Raw genomic sequence first — 27,704 nt, forward strand, 5'->3', positions numbered from 1 at the left:
GGAGAAGGACATGTCCAATGTTCCATATAGGCAAGCTGTGGGTAGTCTGATGTATTCATTAATAGGAACATGCACAGACATCACTTTCACTGTCAACAGTGCCAGTAAGTATCTCTAGAAACCAATGAAAATACATTAGAGTGCTGTAAAAAGGATCCTGAAATATGTTAATGGCACTATGGACTATGGACTTTATTTTCCTTCAAAGCAGGAGAATTACCTTCATGCCTGCAGTGATGCAGATCATGCTGGTGATGCAGAAACTAGGAGATCTACAATTGGTATGTTGGTAAAGCTCATTGAATCCACTATTACTTGGGCCTCAACAAAGCAGAGAGTGGTAGCACTTTCTACAACTGAGACTGCATACATTGCAGCCAGTCAGACAGTGAGAGAAATTGTTTGGGTGAAAAGTTTGTTCAATGACCTGGCTTTGTTCAGCAAAATAAAAACAACTTTGAATATTGACAATTTAAGTGCAGTGAAACTTGTTAAAAACCCAGAGTTTCATCAAAGAAGTAAGCATATCGACATATGTTATCACTTTGTGCACAATAAGTACAAGGAGAATGAGTTTGTACTAGAGCATGTTCCATCCAAGGACCAGCAGGCTGATTTACTAACCAAGCCATTACTAAAGGTGACACTTCAGATGCAGATGAAGTTGTTGAACATCCGAAGCATTCAGGATATTTGTGAGAAACTTCTAAACACTTGATAATAAATTTGAGCCCTCTTTAAGTGGGAGTGTTGAAAATGTGTGAAAGAAGGACAAATTTATTTGCCTCAGTGATTTATTATCTTTGGTTCTCACAACTTTTTGCTGTGTGCATTTTCTTTGCAGTCCACTATCTTTGTATTGTTATTGTACATACCCATTCTTCCCAGTATGTTGTGTGTGTAACTATGCAGCAAATAAATATCCAAGTTTGTTCGATATATTATTTGTTATCTCAAAAATAAGTAGTTCCAACAATATGAATGTGTAATGTCTGTTCTTTCAGACATGTATGGAAGCACAGGCACCAAGCATTCATATAACTGATTTGCCTTGATGGTCAATGAATCCACAACCTCCACTGCAGATGCACAGTTATGTATCAACCTACCCCAAGGAATCTCAAAGTAGCAGGCATGGAAGACATGGACATGCACTGTGTGTAGGGAGCAATGTAGGTCAGCTGGGAGGCATGCTGAGGTAGTCCATGCAGTTGTGATAAACACTGCGTCCATGTTGCAAGGTGGATAATGCAACTGCATAGTATCCAAGAGACCCAGGTTCAAATCCCAGTCTGGCACACATTTTCACTCGTCCCAAATGATTCTGCACAAAGTCCTGATGCAGCTGACATCAACAGTTCACTCTCTTTCCTTTCCTTTCTCCTCACACTGCCTTCAATTTACAACATAAGTAATTGCCACAGAAGAGATGGCAGGACCAAATTCACCAGAACAGGTGAAATCACCTAATCCATAAAATGTAAATTTGTTTACAGCACAAGTAAGTTTTTTGTGTTAAGATAATATTTCATTGAAATGCATAAGCTTACATCAATCTTTTCTGATAACTGAAAGCATTCAAAATTTTAAATTATGTATTTTCATGTCTATGATTACAGGAAGGACAGTAAAAGGTTACTCACCAACATTGTGTAAAAGATGCACACAATACAAACAACAGGTGTTACTAAATGCAAGTTGAAACCTGTAACTGAAAGGAAATAACATTGATTTCTGTTTGTATGACAGAACTGAAGATTAATACATTCTTTTGTATCAATAATTAATATTAAAAACAAACATTTCTGCACCATTTTCCATTAATAACCATAAAGAACAACACTCTAGAAGACAAACTAACCTTGACTGAAAGCAAGGGCTGGAACATAGATGACTATGGGAATATAGAGCATCTGAAACAGAGATCATGTGTACTACAGTTAGACAATTAATTACCAATTCATACTTACACTGTACTGCATGCTTTTCTGGAATTAGTAAGTGGTTATTCATAAGTCCATTTATAATATTCATTTTTTAGTAAAGGAGTGCTGCAGTAATAATAAAATTAAAATGTTATGTTACATATAGAGTCATACAGCTATTACATTTACTGAAAAAATTGTGTCAACAACTTTGTAGTCACATAAAACAAATGAGTAGGTATTTGCCAATAGCATGAAGATTTTTTTGCCATATGTCCAGAAAGATTGCTTTCATTCATATAAAAGCTCAATTAATTGACATGTCAAGGATTAGACTACTGGTGCCATATTTATCATGCAATGTCATATTAAGCAGTGACACAGGGGCTGACTTTCCAAAATTTCTGTGGATGCGTATCAGTGGCAGAAAACAGTATACATTATCAGGGGAATTTGGAGCTTTGTAAAATTATTACCTTTCACTCATTACAGGCTATCCTGTGATAAAGTAAGATGTACCAGTACTATAAATGAAATGAAATGAGTACTGGGATAATCCTGGAATGAAATCAATGCACTGATCAAGTGTCTGGACGCAATAAGGTCTCTGTGACACCTGTCTGGCAAGGGCAGTCACACTAATGGGTTTTGGTTTACAAGGATAAGTTATTTTATTGTAATGAATATTATCAAGAAATGTAATCTTAACATTAATTTATTCTTTCTGTATAAAATTATTAGCCTGTTTTTCAACTTCTAATTCACTGATGAAGTACCAGTTAGATCTGTAATTAGCATGTATTGTATACTTTAAACAATTTATATGCAATATGATTGCAAGAGGCAATGATATTATCAACATGTTCAGTGGTATACCAACTACTTCTTTAGCGGGGAGTGGGGGCAATCAAACCCATTTACCGATTTTGTCTTTCAGTAAAACCTTTAAGAATATGTGCATGCCAATAGTGTGGGGAAGTGTGTTATGCAACCAGCACTATGTAGTTCTACAGAGAAAAACAACCTATTAATACTAATATGGACCCTATTTTATAGGTTGTGCTCTTGAAAACAATTTCGTTGCTTTCATTTGTAAAAAGACATCATTTCTCTCGGAAGGCATTGGTCCTTCTTTGCTTTGAGATTGTTTACGAAAAGGAGTCATATTTACTGTAGACTGCAATATCAATTGGCCAGAGAGAAACCTTTTGTTGTTATTACTATTTTACAAACACTGTACATCACATCTTATTGAAAAAAGAAAAACATAATTTGTTTCAAACAGAAGAAACCATTTATTTTGCTTTTATTTAGACTAAAAAATTTTATGTACTATTTCCAAACGTAATTTTCCTTTCAACATTTCGGAAAACAAATTCTTTCATGACATCCATAAGATTAATTTTTCCAGCCCTGTCTTGGTGAACTGGGAGGAGGAGTGGATGGGTGAGTCTTGACTGCGTCATTGTTGATTTGAGGCAAGTTTTAAATCATCTCACGTCACTGGATGATCAGTCAGAGTATGCTGACGATACTGGAGCTGTCAGAATCAAAATGATGAGGCGAATAACAACCTGAAAGAGTTCTTTAACCCTACCAGGTTCAGCAATGAGTCTTTTTTTTTCAATAGAGGATACATTACATGGTTGTACACCAGTCGTAATGGTTTGCAGCATGTGGAGCTATGCATGAAGCCTGTCCAGGTTTAAGTCTGTTGTCTGAACTTCAAGCAATTCTTCCAAACATCGTGTAGATGGAGAATATGTTTGGGAGGACATAATAAGTACCTAGCTCTTCAAGATGGTATATTTGCTTTAGATCCTCTTGGTTGAACCTTCGATTAGTCTCATTCAGAAGGAGATCAAGAATTTCAAACAAATCTTTCCTAAGTTTTCGTTCTTGAGACAATTCTTCGGGGACATATTGTGTTTCTGTGTGTTGCAAGTTCACTTGTATTTTCCTTGGTAGTGAGATATTTGAGTCTTTCATATTTATGTTTTTAGAATAATCTTTGGATTTCTCTAACAGCATATCAAATGCTTCTGTATTCCTAAGATTTGCAAGAGCCACTTTTAGAACCTCTACAGAATGTTTCACTCCGGCTGGGAGTGGATTCTGTAGGGATTTGGTCAGTTCCTTACACAATACAAACATTTCAGTTGCTACTGTTACATAAAATACTTTCAATCTTTTTGATCCGCCTTGCATAGCCCCGCAGGATTGACCTCCTTTTGTCTCTTAGTGAGCTCAGTACATTCAATATTTCGATCATTGTTTTCTGGACCCACTCATAGTTTTTCCAGAAACGTGTCAAAGATTTTACTATAACAGCCTGTCGGGTGGGGCACGTTGGAATCAGTCGTTGAGTTTTTGCGTTTGAATTCGTCTCATCGATACTTCACGGTAGCGGCATCTGCATACACGTTTTTCCTTTTTGCGGATTCTAGAATTATATTTGAGATGTCTTTCACAATTATCAGTACGTCACACAATGGATCACAGCTTCTTGAAACGTCGTGCAGTGCCAGATCCAAACAACGATTGCTGCAGCAGATGTAACAATTCTTTGGCTGGTCTTGAAGAAGAATTTCCTTCACACCTTTGTTATGCCCAGACGTATTTGCTGGATCATCGAAACAGTGGGGGTATAGAAACTCAATTTCTAGTGAGAGTCTTAGAAAGATATCTTTAATGATAGTTGCTAGTGTTTGCACCTTGGAGTCCTGCATACTACATAAAATCAGAAAAAGTTCTTTTATTTCGAGCGTCTCAGGGTCAACGCAACGTACACAGAGTGAATTGCTCCTGGACAGTCACGTCCATTGTTGAATCTGCCATAATTCTGTAAAATGGGGAATTTTGTGTTTGCTGCACAATATCTCGCTGGATCATGTGAGCCATAAATTTCATTATTTCGTTTTGTATCGCTGGCGCCAACCAAGAGTCACGGCGTTGCAGCCATAGTTCTGGCACATAAATTGTTCTTCCTCTCATCGAGAAGTGCCATGAGGTTCCCAGAGACCGTTTCATGACCTATCAATGCGTTTCCTGTCGATCAAGAAAAAGGAGTGGACTGATAATTACTACTAAAGCGGTTCTAGCTTTCTCCTGGTCGGTCAGCAGATATCGCGCTATAAGGGCAATCACAGGTGTGCTGTTTTCACGTTGCTAAATAACTGCGAAAGGCTCTCGATGAAAAAGACTTTTCTTGTGTATCTTGAACTTTTGCGAAGCTTTTTTGCCGGTCACAGAAACCTTCTTTAAGAAAAGCCGTCTCTTTCTGTGGTCTTCTATTGTTCACTAAGTGGATGGACCAAATGCAGTCATAGCAGAAAACACTGCCACTCTTTTCTTCGTAATGTAGCCACGGATAAACCACAAACCATTGCGATTTACAAGATCTTCCATCATTCATGAAACATGCTTCTCTGATGGGTGAATTTATTTTTCCAATACAGGTATACTTGACGTCGAGTCCATTATGTTTTAATGTGAGAATAAGGTGTCTGCATGCGTTGACAGTCCTATGCCACAACTTCTATGTCCATCGCCCCTACCAGAAGTCGTTAAGGATAAGAACGTGCAACATGATAATCACACTAACATAAAAATAGCTATTAGCAAAACAAAGTATGTTAAAGGTGAACACATGACATAATAGCATAAGCACAGAAAGAAAGCCGGCCGTGGCGGCCGAGCGGTTCTAGGTGCTTCAGTGCGGTAGCGCGCGACTGCTACGGTCGCAGGCGCGAATCCTGCCTCAGCCACGGATGTGTGTGATGTCCTTAGGTTAGTTAGGTTTAGTTAGTTCTAAGTTCTAGGGTCTATACAAGGGCGACGTACTTGAAGACAATATTATGGAAATGTAAGAGGATGTAGATGAAGATAAAATGGGAGATATGATACTGCGTGAAGAGTTTGACAGAGCACTGAAAGACCTGAGTCGAAACAAGGCCCCTGGTGTAGACAACATTCCAATAGAACTACTGACGGCCTTGGGAGAACCAGTCCTGACAAAACTCTACCATCTGGTGAGCAAGATGTATGAGACAGGCGAAATACCCTCAGACTTCAAGATGAATATAATAATTCCAATCCCAAAGAAAGCAGGGGATGACAGATGTGAAAATTACCGAACTATCAGTTTAATAAGTCACAGCTGCAAAATACTATTGCAAATTATTAACAGACGAATGGAAAAACTGATAGAAGCCGACCTCGGGGAAGATCAGTTTGGATTCCGTAGAAATGTTGGAACACGTGAGGCAATACTGACCCTATGGCTTATCTTAGAAGAAAGAATAAGGAAAGGCAAATCTAGGTTTCTAGCATTTGTAGACTTAGAGAAAGCTTTCGACAATATTGATTGGAATACTGTCTTTCAAACTCTGAAAGTGGCAGGGGTAAAATACAGGGAGCGAAAGGCTATTTACAATTTGTATAGAAACCAAATGGCAGTTACAAGAGTTGAGGGGCATGAAAGGGAAGCAGTGGTTGGGAAGGGAGTGAGACAGGGTTGTAGCCTCTCCCCCATGTTATTCAGTCTGTATATTGAGCAAACAGTGAAGGAAACAAAAGAAAAATTGGAGTAGGTATTAAAATCCATGGAGAAGAAATAAAAACTTTGAGGTTCACCGATGACATTGTAATTCTGTCAGAGACAGCAAAGGACTTGGAAGAGTAGTTGAATGGAATGGACAGTGTATTGAGAGGAGTATATAAGATGAACATCAACAAAAGCAAAACGAGGATAGTGGAATGTAGTAGAATTAAGTCGGGTGATGCTGAGGGAATTAGATTAGGGAATGAGAAACTTAAAGTAGTAAAGGAGTTTTGCTATTTGGGGAGCAAAATAACTGATGATGGTCGAAGTAGAGAGGATATAAAATGAAGACTGGCAATGGCAAGGAAAGCGTTTCTGAAGAAGAGAAATTTGTTAACATCGAGTATAGATTTAAGTTTCAGGAACTCATTTCTGAAAATATTTGTATGGAGTGTAGCCATGTATGGAAGTGAAACATGGACGATAAATAGTTTGGACAAGAAGAGAATAGAAGCTTTCGAAATGTGGTGCTACAGAAGAATGCTGAAGATTAGATGGGTAGATCACTTAACTAATGAGGGGGTATTGAATAGAATTGGGGAGAAGAAGAGCTTGTGACACAACTTGACTAGAAGAAGGGATCGGTTGGTAAGACATGTTCTGAGACATCGAGGGATCACCAATTTAGTATTGGAGGGCAGCGTGGAGGGTAAAAATCGAAGAGGGAGACCAAGAGATGACTACACCAAGCAGATTCAGAAGGATGTAGGCTGTAATAGGTACTGGGAGATGAAGAAGCTTGCACAGGATCGAGTAGCATGGAGAGCTGCATCAAACCAGTCTCAGGACTGAAGACCACAACAACAAGTTCTAGGGGACTGATGACCTCAGATATTAAGAACCATTTGAACCATTTATTGTATCTTCGAGTAATATTACTACTATCAGACAGACGTTCCACAGTCATGCGTAACGCTAATACAAACGATCTGAGATTTTTAGTGCTACTATCACATCCAAAAAATTTCTGGGTAGGTTTTTGTGACACTGTGCAGTACCACTCCTAAAATAACAACATGGTAATAATCGATGTAGACATACAAAGGGAACGAAAAGGTAGGTGATGCTGTAAAAAAAACTCACTAATTGTATATGTCGCAAGTAAGAGGAATCACTGTAAACATTACTGAACATCTATGTAGTGAATTACAAAAGAGGGTGCAGATCAGACCTCAAAGCAGAACTGCAGTATAAATGGAAGAACATTAACAAGAGACATAACAAACACACTTGCACAATTCATACCAAATCGATAGCGACTTATGATTTATTAAAAGGAAATTCGGATGCTAAATAAAATATTTTCATCTGTAAAGATAATGTGTATTACCACATTTGTTCAATGACGAACTGCCGTGTAAAGCGCTGTGTTTTTGTGTTTATTTGACATTCAACTTTCAGCCATTTTGGATAATGTTTACCAATACATGTAACATTTGTGATGAAACTGGTATGAAATACAGAGTACCTCAAGGATAAGAAGATATCTTGGTTAGATTTTAGTTCCATGGTCCATAGTGAGAGGATCCTAAAGGATGTAGAACACATCATCAAACAAAACTATATGAGACATATTTACAAACAAAAACATATTTACTAACGTTCCTTCCACAGATTTTATGTGGAATGGCCTTCACAGATGTGAAAGAACTGATTAAAAAGTCTTATTTAAGCAGTAATAACAAAGTTCTCACAAAATATATAAATGTACAATACACTGATGTACATACAATAATTCTTACGCTATTCTAGCCACACATTGTCAAATGGAGTCAGTTCGCAACACTTATCCACAATGATTATTGACCAGAAGATATACAGATGTCAGATTTTATGTATCATTCACGTTATTTGATGTTATTAATATACACTCCTGGAAATGGAAAAAAGAACACATTGTCACCGGTGTGTCAGACCCACCATACTTGCTCCGGACACTGCGAGAGGACTGTACAAGCAATGATCACACGCACGGCACAGCGGACACACCATGAACCGCGGTGTTGGCCGTCGAATGGCGCTAGCTGCGCAGCATTTGTGCACCGCCGCCGTCAGTGTCAGCCAGTTTGCCGTGGCATACGGAGCTCCATCGCAGTCTGTAACACTGGTAGCATGCCGCGACAGCGTGGACGTGAACCGTATGTGCAGTTGACGGACTTTGAGCGAGGGCGTATAGTGGGCATGCGGGAGGCCGGGTGGATGTACCGCCGAATTGCTCAACACGTGGGGCGTGAGGTCTCCACAGTACATCGATGTTGTCGCCAGTGGTCGGCGGAAGGTGCACGTGCCCGTCGACCTGGGACCGGACCGCAGCGACGCACGGATGCACGCCAAGACCGTAGGATCCTACGCAGTGCCGTAGGGGACCACACCGCCACTTCCCAACAAATTAGGGACACTGTTGCTCCTGGGGTATCGGCGAGGACCATTCGCAACCGTCTCCATGAAGCTGGGCTACGGTCCCGCACACCGTTAGGCCGTCTTCCGCCCACGCCCCAACATCATGTAGCCCGCCTCCAGTGGTGTCGCGACAGGCGTGAATGGAGGGACGAATGGAGACGTGTCGTCTTCAGTGATGAGAGTCGCTTCTGCCTTGGTGCCAATGATGGTCGTATGCGTGTTTGGCGCCGTGCAGGTGAGCGCCACAATCAGGACTGCATACGACCGAGGCACACAGGGCCAACAACCGGCATCATGGTGTGGGGAGCGATCTCCTACACTGGCCGTACACCTCTGGTGATCGTCGAGGGGACACTGAATAGTGCACGGTACATCCAAACCGTCATCGAACCCATCGTTCTACCATTCCTAGACCGGCAAGGGAACTTGCTGTTCCAACAGGACAATGCACGTCCGCATGTATCCCGTGCCACCCAACGTGCTCTAGAAGGTGTAAGTTAACTACCCTGGCCAGCAAGATCTCCGGATCTGTCCCCCATTGAGCATGTTTGGGACTGGATGAAGCATCGTCTCACGCGGTCTGCACGTCCAGCACGAACGCTGGTCCAACTGAGGCGCCAGGTTGAAATGGCATGGCAAGCCGTTCCACAAGACTACATCCAGCATCTCTACGATCGTCTCCATGGGAGAATAGCAGCCTGCATTGCTGCGAAAGGTGGATATACACTGTACTAGTGCCGACATTGTGCATGCTCTGTTGCCTGTGTCTATGTGCCTGTGGTTCTGTCAGTGTGATCATGTGATGTATCTGACCCCAGGAATGTGTCAATAAAGTTTCCCCTTCCTGGGACAATGAATTCACGGTGTTCTTATTTCAATTTCCAGGAGTGTATATATGCCACGTAGTCGGCGCGCGTGAACAGTGGCCCTTAAAACAAGGGAAGGAGCTCTTACTATTTATAAAACGTGCACTACATTCCTCCTCCCAAAGAAGTAACTGCTTTAGTGCCACCAACTTACTAATCTGGCATTCAGAAGTCAGTGAACCGCTCAAAGGCATTTTTGGTATTTGCTTCTCTTCTTCCTCCTTAACCCATATCCCTGTAAAAGGAAGATCTGAACACTATATTTCCTCATTATTTCTTTCACCACTTGGGTCTTCCAGGTATTCTGAAGTAATTTATTTTTACCCATTAATACAGGCCACCCACTGATTCAGGCCACATAACTCTTAAATTGTGGCACTCTTGAGTCACCTAGGTCCAACTCTTGTCGCTGTCTATTGTTTTACCACATTAAGAAGAAAAATCTCAAAAAATATAACAAGAGCCATATTTGTCTTCCCAAGAGGAAGCCTTTTTAGCTTCCATACTACGCATAATGTGAACACTGTCAATATAACATAGAACATCTCTATAGATTCTACATCATTGAACAACAACTACGGTACAAAACCTCATAATGTCAGCTCTTGACTTTCACACATTGATACCCCTTGCACAGTAATTACATTATATAATCACATTTCCCTTCAATTATCCCCTTCACAAATCAACACACCATTGCCTTATTTCTGCTATTCTTATCTCATACCATCCACTCCTAGCCCTTCCATGTCCAGTTTTATTCTATAGAAATATGTGACACCCAATGAACAACAAATTCTTTTCTGATCAGTGTTCCACCAACGCATAACTACGGTACTAAAAAAGTAACAAAGGCTGGTGAGTAACGACCATCAACGACATTCATTCATTGATTCATTCATTCATCCATCCATTCAGTCACTCACACACCATGTTCCATAAATCCCGTCATTACTGAGAGTCCCTCAAGGGACATGGAACGAGTCAAGTTTTACGTTAACAGACAGAAGAAACCGTGTGAAGCAATCTCTTTAAAGCAAAGTAACCTTATACCCCCCCCCCCCCCCCCCCTGAACCATGGACCTTGTCGTTGGTGGGGAGGCTTGCGTGCCTCAACGATACAGATAGCCGTACCGTAGGTACAGCCACAACGGAGGGGTATCTGTTGAGAGGCCAGACAAACGTGTGGTTCCTGAAGAGGGGCAGCAGCCTTTTGAGTAGTTGCAGGGGCAACAGTCTGGATGATTGACTGATCTGGCCTTGTAACAATAACCTAAACGGCCTTGCTGTGCTGGTACTGCGAACAGCTGAAAGCAAGGGGAAACTACGGCCGTAATTTTTCCCGAGGGCATGCAGCTTTACTGTATGATTAAATGATGATGGCATCCTCTTGGGTAAAATATTCTGGAGGTAAAATAGTCCCTCATTCGGATCTCCGGCCGGGGACTACTCAAGAGGATGCCGTTATCAGGAGAAAGAAAACTGGTGTTCTACGGATTGGACCCTGGAATTTAAGATCCCTTAATCGGGCAGGAGGCAGGAGGAACAAAACCTCTGGTCAGGTGACTACACGGCTATAAACACAAAATCAAATAGGGGTAATGCAGGAGTAGGTTTAATAATGAATAGTAAAATAGGAATGTGGGTAAGCTACTACAAACAGCATAGTGAACGCATTATTGTGGCCAAGATAGATACGAAGCCCATACCTACTACAGTAGTACAAGTTTATATGCCAACTAGCTCTGCAGATGACAAAGAAATTGGAGAAATGTATGATGAAATAAAAGAAATTATTCAGATAGTGAAGGGTGACAAAAATTTATTAGTCATGGGTGACTGGAATTCGAGTGTAGGAAAAGGGAGAGAAGGAAACGTAGTAAGTGACAATGGATTGGGGGTAAGAAATGAAAGAGGAAGCCACCTGGTAGAATTTTGCACAGAGCACAACTTAATCATAGCTAACACTTGGTTTCAGAATCATGAAAGGAGGTTGTATACATGGAAGAACTCTGGAGATACTAAAAGGTATCAGATAGATTATATATTGGTAAGACAGAGATTTAGGAACCAGGTTTTAAATTGTAAGACATTTCCAGGGACAGATGTGGACTCTGACCACAATCTATTGGTTATGACCTGTAGATTAAAACTGAAGAAACTGCAAAAAGTTGGAAATTTAAGGAGATGCGACCTGGATAAACTGAAAGAACCAGAGGTTGTACAGAGTTTCAGGGAGAGCATAAGGGAACAATTGACAGAAATGGGGGAAAGAAATACAGTAGAAGAAGAATGGGTAACTTTGAGGGATGAAGAAGTGAAGGTAGCAGAGGATCAAGTAGGTAAAAAGTCGAGGGCTAGTAGAAATCCTTGGGTAACAGAAGAAATATTGAATTTAATTGGTGAAAGGATAAAATATAAAAATGCAGTAAATGAAGCAGGCAAAAAGGAATACAAACGTCTCAAAAATGAGATCGACAGGAAGTGCGAAATGGCTAAGCAGGGATGGCTAGAGGACAAATGTAAGGATGTAGAGGCTTATCTCACTAGGGGTAAGATAGATACTGCCTACAGGAAAATTAAAGAGACCTTTGGAGAAAAGAGAAGCACTTGTATGAATATCATGAGCTGAGATGGAAACCCAGTTCTAAGCAAAGAAGGGAAAGCAGAAAGGTGGAAGGAATATATAGAGGGTCTATACAAGGGCGATGTACTTGAGGACAATATTATGGAAATGGAAGAGGATGTAGATGAAGATGAAATGGGAGATACGATACTGCGTGAAGAGTATGACAGAGCAGTGAAAGACCTGAGTCGAAACAAGGCCCCCGGAGTAGACAACATTCCATTGGAACTACTTATGGCCTTGGGAGAGCCAGTCCTGACAAAACTGTACCATCTGGTGAGCAAGATGTATGAAACAGGCGAAATACCCACAGACTTCAAGAAGAATATAATAATTCCAATACCAAAGAAAGCAGGTGTTGACAGATGTGAAAATTACCAAACAATTAGTTTAATAAGCCACAGCTGCAAAATAGTAACACGAATTCTTTGCAGACGAATGGAAAAACTAGTAGCAACCGACCTCGGGGAAGATCAGTTTGGATTCCGTAGAAATACTGGAACACGTGAGGCAATACTGGCCTTACGACTTATCTTAGAAGAAAGATTACGGAAAGGCAAACCTACGCTTCTAGCATTTGTAGACTTAGAGAAAGCTTTCGACAATGTTGATTGGAATACTGTCTTTCGAGGGACATGAAAGGGAAGCAGTGGTTGGGTAGGGAGTAAGACAGGGTTGCAGCCTCACCCCGATGTTATTCAATCTGTATATTGAGCAAGCAGTAAAGGAAACAAAAGTTCGGAGAAGGTATTAAAATCCACGGAGAAGAAATAAAAATCTTTGAGGTTCGCCGATGACATTGTAATTCTGTCAGAGACAGCAAAGGACTTGGAAGAGCTGTTGAACGGAATGGACACTGTCTTGAAAGGAGGATATAAGATGAACATCAACAAAAGCAAAACGAGAATAATGGAATGTAGTCGAATTAAGTCGGGTGATGCTGAGGCAATTAGACTAGGAAATGAGACACTTAAAGTAGCAAAGGAGTTTTGCTATTTGGGGAGCAAAATAACTGATGATGGTCGAAGTAGAGAGGATATAAAATGTAGACTGGCAATGGGGAGGAAAGCGTTTCTGAAGAAGAGAATTTGTTAACATCGAGTATAGATTTAAATGTCAGGAAGTCGTTTCTGAAAGTATTTGTATGGAGTGTAGCCATGTATGGAAGTGAAACATGGACGATAAATAGTTTGGACAAAAAGAGAATAGAAGCTTTCGAAATGTGGTGCTACAGTGTCTGTCTGTGTGACATGCGGCTATTGTAACTAACAGGAACAAGAATTTGCAAATAATGCAAACAAACTACGGTATTTCAGGAAACTTCCAGACTTTTGTTACTGAAATGAAGTACATTTTTGTTAAAGCTAGCAAACATGCTAGGAAGAAGTTATATTCGTTATTATTCACGTAATTCACTAAAATGCAATATGTATTGCCGTATTTACATATCTATTTTCATTGTGAATGAGACGGTTGTGTGACATTCATTAGGCTCTACTGCGTAATGTCATTTTATTTTACGATTTATACTGTTTTATTTTCTATTCTAATATGTATTAAAATTCATTGTGTTTCATTAATTGTACCAAAATGTATATAATGCCTGTGCGGGTCCACTGTTGTATGACAGTTTTGCTGAGTGTTTCGTCGCTTCCTAAGTGCCGATCTTATTTGTTAATGTGTAATTGATTCTTAGCGGCTAACATGTGCCAGTTTAGTTCAGTTGTACCATGGATTGTTTCACTACTCGAATGACTTCAACACAGAAATAATTTACGTTGAAACTCAAAAATCATACGTGGCACGAATTAATGTAAGCACTTCGTCCACTTCCATCAGTCGTTGTTATGCCAGATTTTTGAATTTTTTTCTTTTCCACAGTAAGAGCAGCAAATCAACTCGAGTTAAGCATCTGTTCAACGAATTCATCCACCGAGTCAGAATCTGCTGATACTGATAATTAACTAATAAAAGCAAGAATCTTTATTAAAACATTATTAAATTCAGTAACTTTATTAATACAGTGTATTAACTGACTTTCAAGTATTTGATCCCAGCCTAGGGAAATTTTTCTAAGGGCGATGCGTTTTTCACATACAAAATTGCTTTTTGCACTGTGATTTCAGTAGCTTCACCGCCAAAATTGTGGACAGCACTGTTAGTAAACTGCAGCTAATTTTCTGTAAACATTCTGACTCACTAATTACAGATAGTACCTTATGTGTTCCTACCCAAGGTAGATGCATTCAGAAGGCAAGCCTTCGACAGTATGCATAACTTGTGGCATTCAGGAATACGTCCCACCTTTTAACTCATGTCCCTATGTTTTGCGTGGCCAGGCATAGAAGAGGACTGTCGAGAATGGATAAGGACATGTTCGCAATGACAAAGGTGTCAAGTGTCTCACCATGTACACACCCCAATCAGTGACTTTCCAGGTACAATTGCACATTTCATCTGAATTCTTCCTCCATCGAATGGTCAATGCTACCTTTCACAATGATCGATCGTTTTAGCTGCCGTCCAGAGGCAGTAACCTCTACCTTTGCATCAGTGTGGTTAGCGACGTTAAGGTGCCTGCAGCATATCACTGCCTACCACGGAGGGCAGTTTGAAAAAAATGTTCAAATGTGTGTGAAATTTTATGAGACTTAACTGCTAAGGTCATCAGTCCCTAAGTGTACACACTACTTAACATAAATTATCCTAAGGACAAACACACACACCCATGCCCGAGGGAGGACGCGAACCTCCGCCAAGACCAGCCGCACAGTCCATGACTGCAGCGCCCTAGACCGCTCCGCTATCCCGCGCGGCGATGGCAGTTTGAGTCAGACGTGTTTGCGCAGCTTGCCAAGTTTTTTGGGTATGTCCATCACAAGACCACTAGTTACCACCCCATTAGCAATGGCACTGTCGAGCGCTGATATCGCTTCCTGAGGGCAGCGCTGAAGTACTTTAACAACACACAGACTTTGGCTCTTCCAGTGGTTCTGCTTGGACTTATAAACCCGACATCGATTCTTCAACCGCAGAGTTGGTCTACAGAGAGATATTCCATTTGCCTGGCGAATTCGTTGACGACGATACATTGCTAACTTCCGCGCAAGACCAGCCAGATTTCTTATGCCTTATCTACAGAATCGCATCACACAGATCTGTCCTCCGAAGGCTTCACGTCATGGCACACCACCTTGTTACATGCATCAGGGCTGGCATCAGTGCTCTCTTATCATGCCCCGCACCAACGGCGTAAAACCACCATTACATGTTTTGTGTGGTGGGCAGTACCATGTGTTATGGAGAAGTATGCAGATGATTGATGAATGACAAGTCAGTGACTGTTTCTCTGAACAGTGTCAAGCCTGTGTAAATTTTTCAAGAGACGTCATTGTTGATATCGGCACTCCATTTCCACTGAGGGGACTGATATAGCCTCTGACATGACAGCTGTTACACATTAGTATGGAGGAGTCAGGTGTTGGAAAATTTGGAAATTTGTGGTAAATTCCTATGGGACCAAACTGCTGAGGTCATCGGTACCTAGACTTACACACTACTTAATCTAACTTAAACTAACTTGCGCTAAGGACAACACATACACCCATACCCGAGGGAGGACTCGAACCTCCGACGGGGGAAGTCCCGCGAACTGTGACAAGGCGCCTGAGACCGCCCGGCCATCCCGCGTGGCAGTTAGGTGTTCATATACTACATGTACAGTGCAGTGTCGCACGGCATAACAGCTGAAGCACGGCTGTCAAAGTAGTTCCACGCCAGCCACCAGAGGCACTGTGTAAACATTGTAATAAGTGAATCGCGGCTTGAAAGAGGTACGTTTGTGGCCTCCAGGAGGATTTTCTTCTTTCTTGCATGCCTTCTCCATGTACGATGTTTAGTTCTGTGCCTTTTATGTTCCGTGTTTTTACGTTTTACTATACTGTCACTCTAGGTTACATGTAAATTATACTCCTGCTCTCACTGAATAAAAAGTTTCTTGTTGAATGTAATCCTTTGATGTCGGATTAATCAAGCATTCTTAAGTTGATCAGTTCGAATTACACAAATCCTGACAAACGTTTCATCTATCGAATAAAGTAAACCATAATAATGTAAGAATTCCAAATCCTGGCATCGTCGTTGAACATGAAAGAGACTCGCCGAAACTGAACGTGTTTTGTACTATTTCTGTTGTCCACAAAGTTTATGGACCTTTCTTTTTTGCAGAGGAAATTGTGAAAGGAATGTTATACATGAACACTGTGCAATATTGGTTGTTTCCTCAACTTCACGAGCCGGCAGCTTGTGGCCTCGCGGACGCGTTCTCGCTTTTCGAGCACCCAGTCCCAGGTTAGATTCCCGGCGGGGTCAGGTGAAACTGAAGAAGAATTACATGACCTGCTGAACGGAATGAAGAGTCTAATGACTACAGAGTATGGATTGAGAGTAAATCGAAGAAAGACGAAAGTAATGAGGAGTAGTAGAAATGAGAACAGTGAGAAACTTAACATCAGGATTTATGGTCACGAAGTAGATGAAGTTAAGGAATTCTGCTACCTAGGCAGTAAAATAACCAATGACTGAAGGAGCAAGGAGGACATCAAAAGCAGACTAGCAATGATAAAATGGGCATTCCTGCCCAAGAGAAGCCTACTAATATCAAATATCAAACTTAATTTGAGGAAGAAATTTCTGAGAATGTACGTTTGGAGTACAGCATTGCATGGTAGTGATACATCAACTGTGAGAAAACCGGAACAGAAGAGAGTCGAAGCATTTGAGATGTGGAGCTACAGACTAATGTTGGAAATTTTGTGGACTGATAAGGTAAGGAATGAGGAGGTTCTGCGTAGAATCGGAGAGGATAGGAACATGTGGAAAACACTAATAAGGCGAAGGGACAGGATGATATGACACCTGTTAAGACACTAGGGAATGACTTCCATGGTACTAGAGGAAGCTTTAGAGGGTAAAAACTGCAGAGGAAGACAGAGATTGGAAGATTGGAATACATCCAGCAAATAATAGAGGATATAGGTTGCAAGTGCTACTCTGATATGAAGAGGTTAGCACAGGAGAGGAATTCGTGACGGGCCGCATCAAACCAGTCAGAAGACTGATGACCAAAAACAAAAGTAAATTTAAGATGGAGGGGAGGTGGGGAGAAAGGAAAAGGATTACTGATGCCAGTTGCTTAGAGGAATTACGCGGAATCATCGGCGACGAGTGAAAATGTATACTGGACTGGTATTCGAATCCAGGATCGCCTGCTTACTAGGTAGATGCACTGACCAATGCGCCATCCGGGACACAGTCTTGTCGCAACTGTATGGACTGTCTCGACATACCTCTTGGTCTACCCACACTCCCACCGAGCACCACCTATCCGCAGTCCCTGTTCATTTCCTCCATGCTCACTACTCAGAGATTCCCGCAGCAGGTCGGGCGTACTTGTGCATCCGCATTGAACAAGGTGGATCCACTGCCCATCCAGGGGAATCAATTGTATGAACGTCGACACGTCTTCCCTTTCTTTCCTCTAAAAGGGACTGATAAGTGTGGCTACAGCCGGATCAAAAGGAGAAGGAGCTATCCCAAATTCTGCCTTTTTTCCCCTGACTCAGCCGGTCATTGGACCTGAATGGCTTCCAAAGCTTCAGCTCTACAAAGGAGTTCCTGATGAGCCAGCTTCTGGCACGAATTTTCATTTGTTAACACACGAACTACTCTGTTGGAGCAACAGCAGACACTGTAGTAGTAGCAGTAGCACGTTTTCTACCATTTTGTGTACTGCACCTCTTACTGTAATTAACACCAAATAACTAATTAATACGCTCAAAACTCAAGAATCTTTATAAATTACTTTTTCTGGAAGCTCATCGCCCATCCACACTTGAATAATCCTGAACCAAATGACGAACACGTCTACAAGTAAAACATGTACTAGCTACAGCCTTACCATAGGCCAATTACTGCCTGCATGACTGACACCTTACTGGTACTAAATTGTCAGGTGTACCATCACCCTTAAACAATGATAAGTCCCTGAGTTCATGCGGCTTTGGAAACGTAACCTTCAGAATAACCTATTCAGTACTCACAAATTAAATCTAAGAGGGTTGCCAGAAAGTTATGCACCGCATTTTTTTTCTTAGCCGAAAACTATACTACGAATACGAAACGTTATGTATGTATTATTTGAAGTTTCCTGAGCGAGTGCGGCAGGTTTACGTCACTTCCGGCAGGTAGATTAGCTGCAGGACACTTTCAAAATGGCATCTGTAGGTGATGTACGTTACAAGCAACGTGTCCTCATTGAATTTCTCACCGCAGCCAAAGAAACTGTGGGAAATATTCACAAACGCTTGTGCAAAGTCTGCGGAGCATCTGCTGTCGACAGAAGTACAGTTAGTCGCTGGGCACGGAGGGTGAGGTCATCAGAAAGCGCTTCGCCGGAGCTCCGCGATTTGCAGCGGTCGGGGAGACCATCCACGGCTGTCGCGCCTGGCATGTTGAGGCGAGCTGATGTCATTTACGAGGACAGACACTTTATGGTTCGACAGTTGGCGCTGCCTCTGTCAACCAGCAAAGGAAGTTCACACAATGGAGCACTGGCCCCGCCACCATGACAAAGATTGGTACCGACAGGGCATACACACCCTTGTTTCGTCCTGGAGGAAAGCCATAGAACGGGATGGAGATTTCACGAAAATTAGGGTGTGTAGGTAAAACACTAATCTTTTGTGTGTGTAATTCTCATTAAGTTCAATAAAGAATTGTTGAAGAACAAAAGGCGATGCATTACTTTCTGGGCAACCCTCGTAATAATTGAAAACAGATGCTGAATAAAACATAAACAAAGTGAGACTAACGGCATCACATTGTGCTGAGCCGATACTGCTCAGCTGGAGGTATGGCAAGTACCACTGTTTATACATAATTGACAAAGAACCCAATCTTACTACTCGACACCAAACCAGAGTGTCTGGATGTCGAGGGTTACCCAACAATTACTTTTCTCACCAAACAGTAGCGTTTGGACATTGGACGAACACTTCTTATCAAAACATGGCGTGTCGGGAAGTGTAACGACCACTTCCTCACACCAAGTGTAATGACCCAATCTATTCCAGGTTTTTACACATCAGGGTGGGTGAGAGAAATGGCGAGGGACATGAGAGATTAGCGCCAGGGCATGCAGTTAAACAATGGTAGTACGAGATATTATTTACAGATGTTTATTCAATCAGCCTTATAGAGCATGCTGGCTGACCTCGGGGCTGCTCTGCGTGCATAGAAACGTAGCCGATTCAGGAATGTACCGACGTTCTGATGACGCCAATTACGTCCGCTGCCCTGAGTTCAAATGGTTCAAATGGCTCTGAGCACTATGGGACTCAACTGCTGAGGTCATAAGTCTCCTAGAACTTAGAACTACTTAAACCTAACTAACCTAAGGACATCACACACATCCATGCCCGAGGCAGGATTCGAACCTGCGACCGTAGCAGTCGCGCGGCTCCGGACTGAGCGCCTAGAACCGCTAGACCACCGCGGCCGGCACTGCCCTGAGTCGTGGCTGGCAGCTACCGCAGTGCCGATGTGCCGCCAGCGGTTAGGAATGAGCACAGTCCAACCAGGTCCTACAGAGTTGTGCCAGCTAGCCACCCCTACATGTACTCGTGGTCCCCATGTTGTGTGCTTGGGTGTGATAGCTGGCAGCAGTTGCTTGATGCCAAACAGCAATGCCCCAGTTACCCACGACCTCCTCCCCCCAACTCCTACCCCACACAAGTGTCTACAAGGACGGTGGCCGATAACGTCTTGGTGGCTAGGAGGCCATGACGGCGCGCCTCCCCCAACCGGATCGTAGACAGGTAAAAGTCCATTGGCTGAAGTCCCCCAGAGGGCGCCCGCTGACCACACATCATATCCGCATATCGTTGAAGTTTCCAAAGTCCCACAGCCGCTAGGCCACAGATATGGGGAGCCTTGAGCTGGGACGTCTTGAGCTATTCTGTAGGCTGGCAGCCGGAGGATCTTAATCACCCTGTATTAGCCGTGGTTTCTCAGAAACTCAAATGCCCAGACAGAACACTGGCACGACTGAATGACTTAACCTCCTAAGCTCGATTGTTTATACCCTTGTGGCTACACTTCTGACGTAATACTACTGGGGAGGAATGTGGGGGAGGAGGGGGGTGGAGCAAGCGAGTTTATCATATTACTTGTCCTGTCAGCTGTCGCTCTGCATTGAGCATAGGTCGCTAGGCCTGGCTAAATTTATATCGTGTGAGTTGCTCGGTAACATATATGTGCACCGAGTTACGTTACTCCACTATCGGTCACATTATGTTGCAGCATTAGCGGTACACTGCACCAAAGTGTTTCCACCTAATGTCAACAATACTGTCCAGTTGGTTACTTGATTGGCACATCGTCGAGCTGGTCTCCCTTGCCTGGCCGCTACTGGAAAAAAACTTCAAAAATTTGCAATTCACGTGCCGAAATTTTTCGGTATGCAGCAACTCATTCTTTGCGGAACCTACAGTTAAACGTACATAGACATGCTGGTGTTATATGTTGTGCCGCAACTTCCTCGTGGCGTCATCTTTCAACAATATGGCATACCATGCTATTTTGCAAACTTTGAGAGGGATTTCTCGAATCATGAGATCCCATATTGCTGGAATCAGAGTGGCCCACTAGAAGTCCAGACATTATGCCACTTCATTTTTTTCTGTGGGGATTTATCAAATATCAAGCGTAGTAGACACCAGTTCTTAAACTACCAGATCTGCGCCATCGCATTCGTGCTGCTATCGCAAATATTACGGCTGCAACGTTGCAAAACACTTGGGAAGAAGTACAATAGAGATTAGATGTATGCCGCAGAGCTAATGTTGTACATATCGAGGTATATTAGGTGTGTAAAAAAATCATTATTAATTACATTACTTATAGAAACATACTGACAACTAATGTCTCAACTACTTCTCAAGTTGTAACATTTTATATTACGAGGATGAGTCAAATGAAAACGTTAAATATTTTTTAAAATATTATTTATTGTGCAAAAGTGGTACAAAGCTGTATCACTTTTCAACATAATCTCCCCCACGCTTAATGCAAATCCTCCAGCGCTTACAAAGTGCATAAATTCCTTTAGAAAAAAATTGTTTTGGTAGTCCACGCAACCACTCATGCACCGCGTGGCGTACCTCTTCATCAGAATGGAACTTCTTTCCTGCCGTTGCGTGTTTGAGTGGTCCAAACGTATGGAAATCACTTGGGACAAAGTCTGGTGAGTATTGTGGATGACGAAGACACTCAAAATGCAGGTCTGTGATTGTTTCAAGTGTTGCACGGGCAGTGTGGGGCCTTGCATTGTCATGTTGCAAAAGGACACCTGCTGACAGCAACCGACGTCACTTTTTTTATTTGATTGCAGGCTGCAGATGATTTTTAGGAGATATATGTATGATGCACTGGTGACAGTGGTCCCTCTAGGCAGGTAATGCTCCAAAATGACGCCTTTTTCGTCCCAAAAGAGAGTCAGCATAAACTTCCCTGCTGATGGTTCTGTTCGAAACTTCTTTGGTTTTGGTGATGAGGAATGGCGCCATTCCTTGCTCGCCCTCTTCTTTTCCGGTTGGTGTAAGTGAACCCAGGTTTCGTCCCCAGTAATGATTCTTGCAAGAAAGCCATCACCTTCTCGTTCAAAGCGCCGAAGAAGTTCTTCACAAGCATCAACACGTCGTCCTCTCATTTCAGGTGTCAGCTGCCGTGTCACCCATCTTGCAGACACTGTGAAACTGGAGCACAACATGCACAATGTGGTGGACTGACCCATGAGTAATCTGTAAACGTGCTGCAATGTCATTCAGTGTCACTCGGCGGTTTTCCTTCACTATGGCTTCAACTGCTGCAATGTTCTGTTGAGTCACAACTCGTTGTGCCTGACCTGGACGAGGAGCATCTTCCACTGAAGTCACACCATTTGCGAACTTCCTACTCCATTCGTACACTTGCTGCTGTGACAAACATGCAGCACCGTAGTGAACTTTCATCTGTCGATGAATTTCAATAGGTTTCACACCTTCATTACGCAAAAACCGAATAACAGAACGCTGTTCTTCCCTAGTGCAAGTCGCAAGTGGGGCGGCCATCTTTTTACTGATACTGCGACGGCATGCACTATGCTGCCACCTACAAGCCATTCTGTACGATGTTTGTTACACGCTTACCAACTTACAAGACAACAGAGCTAAATTTCGATTTGTTATTACAAATTTAAGGTTTTCATCTGACTCACCGTCGTATTATACGTTTAGTGTGGACTCCACATGTTAGTGGTGCACTATTCTGTCATTTAATTTTTGTTTTACTTTGGAACTTACCATTTTAATGAGGAAGACAACGGAGCCAAATAGTCTGACTGGTCTACTGAATCGTAGTTCCAGGTACTGGAACAATACAAAACGTAACGTAATTGGTTTACAAAGAGCATTTTTCAACTGGTATAAGCATTTCCTTGACTATAGACTTACAAGAGATATTTGTTATGAGAACACTACAGGGTTGCTCACCTCATACGAGGAAACTATCTTCAGTTGATAAAACACTGGCAGGTAAATGAATGCCATTGTCAAGCTGGCGAGTATGTCGCTAATCACCGCTACCCAGTACTGTGTTCCGTAAACATACATTTCCGCTGGTATTGCCAGCAATGATATGCCAGAAATGTAACTGCAAAATACAAACAATTTTCAGTAACTCAGCTGCTCTTCAGAAATAATTATGAGAGCCATACTAAAACAAAATCTATAGACAGAAATAAATTTATTTAACCAATATGTGCTGTAAATTTTGATAGTGTTTTCCTAAAAACACAATGCGCGAGATCTGTTTTCTCTAGCAATGAAGTGTCCTAGCGATGTGCCACTGTCAGCGCTATTTGCACCATCCTCCAGAATAATCAAACTGTGCCATATCTTTAACATCTCGTTCAGTTTGCGAAATATCGTTATTTGACCAGATGTTAGCATTGCACTCGTGGTGATTTTTGCAATGCCTGTTTTGCAGGAGGAAAGTCATATTTTACATCTACATACATGCTCTTTAAATCACTGTGAAATACACGACGAAGGGTGCGTCTTATCGTATCACACATTAGATCTTCTTCTCGTTTCTTCCACCCAAGTAGCCTGTAAAGAATGAACTGAAATGCCTCTGTCCAAACTCCCTACATAAGCAACATACAGCAGGTAGTAGCATTTTCCTAGACTATTCACTTGATATTGTTTCTTGGAACTTTGTAAGCAGACCATCGTGGGATAATTGGCGTCTATCTTCAAGCGTCTGATAGTTCAGGTGTTACAGCATTTCCGTGACACTCTCCCGTAAATCCAGCAGTATTTGTGACCATTCGTGCTGCCCTTCTTTGTATACTTCCTACAGTGATCAGACATAACATTATGACTACCGACCTACTATCAGCATAAGCCCGTCCAGGCCGTAGCAGCGTCACCTGGCGAGGAATGACTGCTAGTCAGAGACACGCACCGTACATGTAGTATCAGTGAGCGTGCCATCCATGTGTAGAATGGGGAAGGCACGCGATCTTTCTGAGTTTGACAGAGGCCAGATATGATGGCCCGGAGGCTCGGCACGAGAATTTCGGAAACATCACCACCTGTTGACTGTTCGAGGAGTGCTGTGGAGAGTGTCTTCAACACATGGTTAAGCCAAGGAGAAACCTCGTCCAGACATAGTGGTGTTGGGCGGCCACCCCTCTTTACGGATGTCGGACATCGTAGGCTGTGCAGGCTGGTAAAACAGGACAGGCGGCGAACTGTGGCGGAACTAATATTAGACTTTAATGCTGGACTGAGTTCAAGTGTGTCTGAACATACAGTGCGCCGAGCACTCCTAACGATGGACCTCCGCAGCCGACGACCGATGCTTGTGCCAATGATAACACCATGTCATTGGCAACTATGACTGAAATGCGCACGTGACCATCGGCACTCGACATTGGCAGAGCGTTGCGTGGTCTGATGGATCCCGATACCTTCTTCACCACGCCGATGGAAGTGCGCGAATCCGTCGTCTTCCAGGCGAACAGCTCCTTAACACCTGTACAGGGGGACACAGACAAGTTGGCAGCGGCTCCGTTATTCTATGAGGAACATTCACAAGGGCATCCATAGGTCCAGTGGAGCTCGTCCAAGGCACAATCACGGCGAAGGAGTATCGTACACTGGTTGTAGACCACGTACAACCTTTCATGACGATAAAGTTCAACTAGATAATGCGTCATGTCACAAGGCCAGGAGTGTGATAGATTGATTGTTCGAGGAACACAGTGGCGAGCTTCCGTTGATAAGCTGGCCCCCCCCATCTCATCAGATCTAAACCCCAACCAACACATCTGTGATGTGACTGAACGTAGCATCAGATCTCATCGTCTCCCTCTGGGTGACTTGTGTGAACAGATGCGATGCCTGTTCCCTCCAGCAAACTACCAAGGGCCCATTGCTTTCCATGCCACAAAGCGTCGTCGCTGTTATCCGTGTCAGAGGTGGAAATACTGGGTATTAGGTAGGTGGTCGTAATTTTCTGACTGATCAGGGTGCCACACAGTTGAGCAATATTCTAAGGTGGGGCGCACGTGTGTTTTGGTAGTAACGTCCTTTGTACGCCAACTCCATTTTCCCCGTATCCTTCCAAATGTATTTACGTCTACTTCCTGCACTACCTACAATTGAAATTTTGCCTGAAAATTGGGAAACATTTACGGGAACGATTAACAGAAGGTGGCATTTTCCGCTTTTGCTGTATTAATTTTATTTGTTCACAAATAGTTTTCAGCTTCTACGCCATTCTCAGGTGATATAAAATATTTTATATTACCTCCATGAATCTCTCCCTCCAGCTTAACTCCTGTCCCTCAGCCATTTTTGTCTCCCTAGATCTCGAACAGGCCTATGACCATGTGTGGCATCCCAGTCTCCTGCTTAGACTCCAGACCTACGCCGTTTCTATTAACTATGCCCATCTGATTGCCTTCTTCCTCTCCCGCTGCCCCTCCTATATTACCATCCATAACACCCATTAACACACCTTCTACCCCTGAGCGGGTGTGCCCCAGGTCTCTGTCCTCTCCCTTCCCCTCTACCTCCTGTACACGGTACATATGCCCCAACCCCTTCCCCCCTCCTCCAGTCCATCTCCTGCACTATGCCGATAACTCTGCCTTCCTTGCACTCGCTCCTACCCTCCAACAGTTCCAATGCTTTCTCAAGAATCACCTTGACCTTTCTTCCACATGGTGTAACCAGTGGATCCTCAAAATCAATACTTCCAAGACCCAGGCAATCTTCATAGGACGTACCACTCCTTCTGGCTCCTTGATTTTTCCCTTACCATCTGCGTTCGTCCTGCCCACCTCTCCCCCACCCTCACCACTGACCATCACCTCATGTGGATCCCTCATCTCCGCTTTTATTCACTTCTCCGCTCTATCCAGTCCAAAGCCCATAACTACCTCCATCTCCTTAAACTCCTCTCTAGCCGGATATGGGGGTTGAAACCCTCTACCATCCTCCACACCTACAAATCCTTAATCTGTCCCATCCTCTGTTATGCCAGTCCCACCTGGATATACCTCCCCCCTCCAAATTCTATAAGTCCCTCCAGACCTTTGAGTGCCATGCACTCCACCTCATCTTCTATATACACCTCCCATCCCCCACATGGATCCTCTATGACCTGATTCCTTTCCCCCATCTGCTCCTTTTCCTCCAATCTGTTTGCATCCTCTACACCTCCCGCTGACTTGATCCCCCTCATACCCTGGTTGCCCCTCTCCTCTCCAACCTCCACCTGCTGCTACACCTTTACCGATGTGTCCCCCCTACCCCCTACCTCTACATCCTTCAACTCCTTTCTCGAGGTGGCTTGCATCAACTCCCCACTCCCGGATGATGTCCTCTCTCCCTCCATTTATCCCTCTTATCCACTATGTTCCTCACCTGCCCCTCCCTCCCTCTGTCCTTTTCCTGGGCTCTGTCTTCCCTTCCGTCCTGTTTTTTCTCCACCTCCCCACTCCTTGACTCCATTCTCTCCTGACTAGTCCTTTTTCTTTCCGATTCCTTTCTTACATCCGCTGTGCTCCCCCCTTTTTCTGTGCCCTCTCCTCCATCGGCTCCCCTCTTTTTTCTTGCTTTTCCCCTCCTCTCCTCCTTTCCCCCCCTTCTCATCTGTCCGCGTCCTCCCCTCCATAACCAGATGCCTTCGTACTCTATGGTGCAGTGTTTCCCGTGAGTGTTCAGTGTTGAATGTTCCCTTTTTAAAGTGTTGCGAACAGAAACCAGATTCTCAACATGTTTTTTAATTGTGTCTATCTACTCCCAAAGTGTTTTTAATAAGCATCACTGACCTCTTTGTTTTTTTTTAAGTTTTCTTCACAACTTTTTCGCTATGTACCAGTTTTAAACAGTCACCATTTTATCACCTCTTTTTATTGTTATATCTCCTCATTATGTTTTTAACTTTATCTGTAGGCTGCAGAGCACCATATTACACAGCTGCCCGCCCGAACACCCCTCCTTCTCATCTCCTCTGGTGGCGGTTGGGGGGGGGGGGGGGGGGAATGAAATACAATAAAGAAAAAAACTCCACAAATTGAATTGTAATGATGTGAACGTAAACGTACTTTAAATAAATTTACCTGCAATAGAAATCTATGTTTTACATACTGAAATGTCAGTGTCTTTAAACCTGTTTTCTATTCGTTTTGGTTCACAAATGATGTCTTGCTGATTTGGCAGCTTGACATTTAAAAAGATGTTACGTTGATCAGAGAGCATAGAATAAATGGAGTAAAAATTTCAAATGCTGTGACTATATATTTGAGTGTGTCGTTGAGGGAAGTTAAAAATACGGGGGTGTTCAGTAAATAATGCAACACATTCTTTTTCTCAGCCAATTTCGGTTCAGAAAATACGGGATTTGTTGTGAGACATCGTAGAATATTCCCGCTTCAGCCCCTGTTGTTTCATAAGGTTCCGATGGGTTTCGGCGCTATATGTAACCTTCAGAATTTCTTCTGTGACGGAGGTGCGTTCGAAGCACAGACCTCTCACTTAGTTTCTTTTGGGAGAAAACCATAGCATCGAAGATATTCACAGGCGCCTGCAAAATGTCTATGGAGACCTGGTAGTGAACAAAAGTGTAGGCAAGGTGTCGGTCATCACCGCAGCAAGGTCGCACAAACCTTA

At 42.9% G+C, this 27,704-nt stretch overlaps 1 protein-coding gene across 1 annotated transcript in view; it reads right to left on the reverse strand.

Annotated features, from left to right (window-relative positions):
* The window catches only part of LOC126356272 (sodium-coupled monocarboxylate transporter 2-like), a 189,498-nt gene that overhangs the window by 71,593 nt on the left and 90,201 nt on the right, over positions 1-27,704 (reverse strand). Inside the window, exons 3-6 of the mRNA XM_050007123.1 lie at positions 23,010-23,169; positions 22,821-22,886; positions 1,862-1,913; positions 1,644-1,711 (exon numbers count right to left, since the gene is read on the reverse strand). Of these exons, the coding sequence (XP_049863080.1) occupies positions 1,644-1,711; positions 1,862-1,913; positions 22,821-22,886; positions 23,010-23,169 (346 nt within the window). The remainder of the gene's footprint in view (positions 1-1,643; positions 1,712-1,861; positions 1,914-22,820; positions 22,887-23,009; positions 23,170-27,704) is intronic.

The sequence above is a fragment of the Schistocerca gregaria genome, chromosome 3, assembly GCF_023897955.1.
Source record: "Schistocerca gregaria isolate iqSchGreg1 chromosome 3, iqSchGreg1.2, whole genome shotgun sequence".
In the NCBI taxonomy this organism is placed as follows: Eukaryota; Metazoa; Arthropoda; class Insecta; order Orthoptera; family Acrididae; genus Schistocerca; species Schistocerca gregaria.